This window comes from Oryx dammah, unplaced genomic scaffold, assembly GCF_014754425.2.
Source record: "Oryx dammah isolate SB20612 unplaced genomic scaffold, SCBI_Odam_1.1 HiC_scaffold_13, whole genome shotgun sequence".
NCBI lineage: Eukaryota > Metazoa > Chordata > Mammalia > Artiodactyla > Bovidae > Oryx > Oryx dammah.
In genome coordinates this window covers 8,449,318-8,453,891 of record NW_024070197.1, presented here as the reverse complement: position 1 = coordinate 8,453,891, position 4,574 = coordinate 8,449,318, and the positions used below count along the sequence as shown (strand labels likewise).

General features: G+C 55.0%; 1 protein-coding gene across 1 annotated transcript in view; it reads right to left on the bottom strand.

The window, feature by feature from the left end:
• KLK14 (kallikrein related peptidase 14) overlaps window positions 1-4,177 on the bottom strand; it is a 5,691-nt gene extending 1,514 nt beyond the window's left edge. Inside the window, exons 1-3 of the mRNA XM_040252176.1 lie at window positions 3,725-4,177; window positions 2,470-2,641; window positions 167-420 (exon numbers count right to left, since the gene is read on the bottom strand). Coding sequence (XP_040108110.1) covers window positions 167-420; window positions 2,470-2,641; window positions 3,725-3,764 — 466 coding nt within the window. The 5' untranslated portion in view covers window positions 3,765-4,177. The remainder of the gene's footprint in view (window positions 1-166; window positions 421-2,469; window positions 2,642-3,724) is intronic.
• Between the last annotated feature and the right edge of the window lie 397 nt (window positions 4,178-4,574).

Here is a 4,574-nt window from a genome sequence, read left to right as displayed (position 1 = left end):
CCCTCAGACCTGGGGGTCCAGACCACAGACCCTCCTCCCTCAGACCCCGGGGTCCAGGCCCTCAGCCCCTCCTCCCTCAGACCCGGGGGTCCAGACCACAGACCCTCCTCCCTCAGACCCCGGGGTCCAGCCCCCGGCCCCGCGTTCCCCATGCAGGACCCCTCACCAACAGGACTGGAGATGGTGCCCCAGCCTGATACAAGGCAGGAGGTGCCCGCGCCGGCGCAGGAGCTGGCCACGGAGGTGGGCCGCACCGCCGGCCCCAGCCGGGCGGGCCGCTCCAGCTGCAGCAGCATCAGGTCGTGGGCGTTGGTCCGCGAGTTGTACTGGGGGTGCGGCACCTGCCGCACGACGCGCAGCACCTGCTGTGTGGCCTCTGGGATCTTCAGGTTGTGCTTGCCCAGGGCGACTCGAAGGATCCTGGCCCGAGACCCCCAAGGGTGGTGCTGTTCAGGATGTCAGCTGGAGACCCCGCCCCACCCTCCAGCGATGCTCCCTCCCCTGGGGAGGAGTTTTCCTCCGGGTTAACTCTCCCCCTGGGCTTCCCAGGTGGCTCAGCGGTAACCAATCACCCTGCCAAGGCAGGAGACACCAGAGACCTGGGTTCCATCCCTGGGTTGGGAGGATCCTCTGGAGGAGGGCATGGCAATTCACTCCAGTATTCTTGCCTGGAGAATCCCCATGGACAGAGGGGCCTGGCAGGCTACAGTCCAGGTTCACCAAGAGCTGGACCCTGCTGAGCACACACACACACACACACACACACAACCCTCCCTCTAACCGCCGGCAGAGTGTTTCCTGGAATCTTGGACCCTTTCCCCCAGCCTGGACACTCTCTCTGGGCCCAGTCTTATACCCGCCCCTTCCCCTGGTGGGCTGTGCTCTGCCTTCTGAGGTTTGGGGCTTGCTGGCTCTGCACATATGGGTCAATACTCTGTGTTCTGAAGTGAGGCTCTGAGCTGTGGCCCTAGGCTCTAAATCAAATTGATCTTCTGGAGTAGGAGCCAGGGAGGCTCTGCAGTTCCAGCCTGGCTTTTGGGCTCTAGACATTCTAAACTTTTGACTCGAAGCTAGGAGTTGCGTTCTACATTAAATCTACATGCTAGCATACTTTCTAGATCCTGTGTGAGCTCCAGTTTCTAGGTTGAGTTCTGGGTTCTTGATGAAGCTCTGGCTTAGGACATGGGTTGTAGACAGTGGCTTGAGCTCTGTGTTCTAGCTGGACTCAGGGTTCTAAACATCAACCTGCATTCTTGATATTAGGTTGGGTTCTGCTTTAGATCAAATTACAGGTGATAGTCCGGATTCTTGGTTCAAGATTCTGGTCTGAGCCTTTGACCTCAGGTTGGGCTCTAGGTTCTGGAAGGAGCTCCAGACTATGGTCAGAATCCCAGGTTCTATGTGTTGGTTCCATCCTGGGCTTTATGTTCTAGACTCTGGGGCCTCGGTTCTACACTGAACTTCAGTTTATGGCATTAGATCTGGTTTATGAGCACTGGGTGAGCTTGTCTGGACTTTGACTTCTAGTGTGGGGTCCAGGTTTAGGTCTAAAATCTGGGAAGGGCTCTGGGCTCTCTATCTGGTTTATGAGCACTGGGTGAGCTTGTCTGGACTTGGACTGCTAGTGTGGGGTCCAGGTTTAGGTCTAGAATCTGGGAAAGGCTCTGGGCTCTCTATGAATCTTTAGCTTATGGTCTTCATTCTGGGATGGAGAGAGCAGGTTGAGGTCTGGGTTCTAAGCTGCTCAAAGAAGAGGTATAGACTAGACTCTGGATTAAATGTTGGATCTAGAACAAGCTCCAGGTTCTGTCTTTATTCCATGCTCTGAGTTGCAAGCAGGTTTCCAGATTCATGTCTGGACGGTGGGCTCTGAACCTGACTCCAGATTCCAGGCAGTGTTCTGAGAGGGGGTCCTGAGTGTCTGAAGGTAGCTGTGTCCTGAATTCAACCACCACCCCCAATCTTAGTCTCTATGTGGAGCTTGGCCTCTGGATGGATGTCACGTTTTGTGTTAGGTTCTAGATTCTGTGCAGGACTCTAAGCTGGTGTATGGGTTCCAGCTGGCTTCCCAGGTGGCTCAGTGGTAAAGAATCCACCTGCCAGTGAATGAGACGCAGGTTTGATCCTTGGATCAGGAAGATCTCCTGGAGGAGGAAATGGCAACCCTCTCCAGTATTCTTGCCTAGAAAAATCCCATGGATAGAGCAGCCTGTCGGATTACCGTCCATGGAGACCCGAAGAGTCAGACACGACTGAACGACTGAGCACATGATCATGGTTTCTAAACAGTTGATCTGCTTTTAGAATCTAAAAGCAGATTCTAGATTTATGGCTGGCTTCCATGTTCTGGGTCTGTGGTTCTAGGCTCTTATCTAGATCCCAAACTAGGATCCAGCTAGTACCCTGGGTTGTACACAGGGCTAGACTCTGGAATTCACTTGGCAGAAGAATTAGGAAGGGACCACTCACAGGCGGGCGCAGTGAGCAGCGGTGATGACCCACTGGTCAGACAGCAGGGACCCCCCACAGAGGAAACGACGCTGGGGGCCTTGCAGGAGGGCTGCCTGCCACGGTTGGGAGCTCCGGACGCATGTGTAGCCACCGATGATCTTGTTCTCATTCCCTTGGTTCTGGGCCACAGCTAGGAGAAGGCAAGGGTGAGCTGGAGTGGGGGAAGCAGGTAAACAAAAGCTCTCCCACTCTGCCCCTAGCTCTTTAGGATGTCCCCCACAAGTCCTCCCTATGTTGCCTAATCCTTAACCCACTCATCTTTATCTACCCCACCCTGAATGAGATATGCCCAACAGTGCCCTCATTTTTGTCCCGACACAACCCGGGAGTTTTCTGACACCCTCTCACCCCCAGGCACCCACATAGTATCTATTATGAGGTCCCAGAACCACCTCATCCACTGCCCTAAGACTACCGCCCCTGACTCTGCTTTCCCATGCATGCTTTCTACGATCACTTTATGCAATATGCTACAGCTCCGCTCAGCAATCCTCCAACACCTTCAGGGAGCTCCCTGTCCCTTCCCCAGGATCACACAGGGCCCCCAGGTTACCCCTTTATCCCTACACCCGCTCTGCATGCCACACCACTCCCCCGCCAGGAGCCCACCACCCCATCATCATTTCTGCCGTCCCTTAATTCTTCCCTAATACAATCAACAGGGCTTCCCGTGACTCAGTGGTAAAGAATCTGCCTGCCATTTAGGAGACAAAGGTTTGATCCCTGCGTCGGGAAGATTCCCTGGAGGATGAAATGGCAACCCAGTCTAGTATTCTTGCCTGGGAAATCCCATGGACAGAGGAGACTGGTGGGCTACAGTCCATGGGGTCGCAAAGAGGTGGACACGACTGAGTGGCTAGACAGCAACGCAGTCAGCAAGTGTCCCGCTGGTACTTTCTCATAAGACTCGGTCAAGACCCTGATTGTTTTGCTCAATTCCTCCCTTGATTTCTCACTATCTCTTGATGTTGTTGTTCAATTGCTCAGTCGTGTCCGACTCTTCACTATCTCCTACAAGTCTCTGGACCCTGCGATACTCTAACACCTCCACCACTTAGAACTTGCGCCTTCCTCTAGTATGCTCCTCAACCATGGTCCCCAGACTACCCCCACCCCTTCTTGCCAGGTGAGCATCTCAGGTCCCCAGGGCCCTTCCGCATCTCCCCGTCTCTTCTCAGAGTCCAGCTCCCTGCCCACCCACCCACTGTCTTACCTACAGCCAAGATCTGAAGAGCCATCAGCATAAGGAACATTCTGAGAGCTGGTGGCTGGATCCTGGCAAATGCAGAGAGAACGTGAGGGCCAAGGAAGCTGCAAGAGACCTAGAGGTTATAGGCGAGAGAGCCTCTTAGAGACTGAGACCCTAAGGGACATGGATTGGGGGACAGAATAGAGGCCAGCGACCAGGAGGGCAGGGTCTGGGCCATGGGTGGGGGGTGGGGCTCCTTGTTGGCTGGAGAGGATGCTGAGAAAGGCTCAGGGCTTGCCTTGATGTCTCCTGTCTGGTGGAGTGGGGGTGGCATCTGGCTTCCTTGTCACTCACCGAGGCCTTTTATCCCTGGTCTGAGTAGCTGGCCCTGCTCCTTCCTCCACCCTTCTGAGGATTTTTTTCTTTCTTTCTTTCTTTTTTTTTTTTTTAATTGCCTATTTCCCACTCCAGGATCCCTGTCCCATCTCCTCCCATCTCACCTCTGGCCGGAGAAGCAGCCACAATTGTTCACAAGAACCTGCCTACCTGGCGGGGAAGGTGTTATAATCTGGGAGGAACCCAGGGAGGGGGGGACTCTGGGGCAGGGTGGATGGGGAAGGGTGGGGTGGGGTGGGGGGGACTCGGGGGAAGGTGCTGGGAAGGGCCGGGAGAGGGAGGGACAGAGGCAGAGAGAGAGACAGGCTGCCCCGGCAGCAGAGAGAAACAAGAAAATGTGAGAGAAGTAGCAATAGGAAGAGGGAGAGGAATACGGGCCAGAGAGACGTGTGAGGGGTGGAGAGAATTTAGGGAGATGGAGACTAGAGACGGGGAAGGAGGAGGCAGACAGAAAAAGACAAGACGGGTGGGGGCGGGG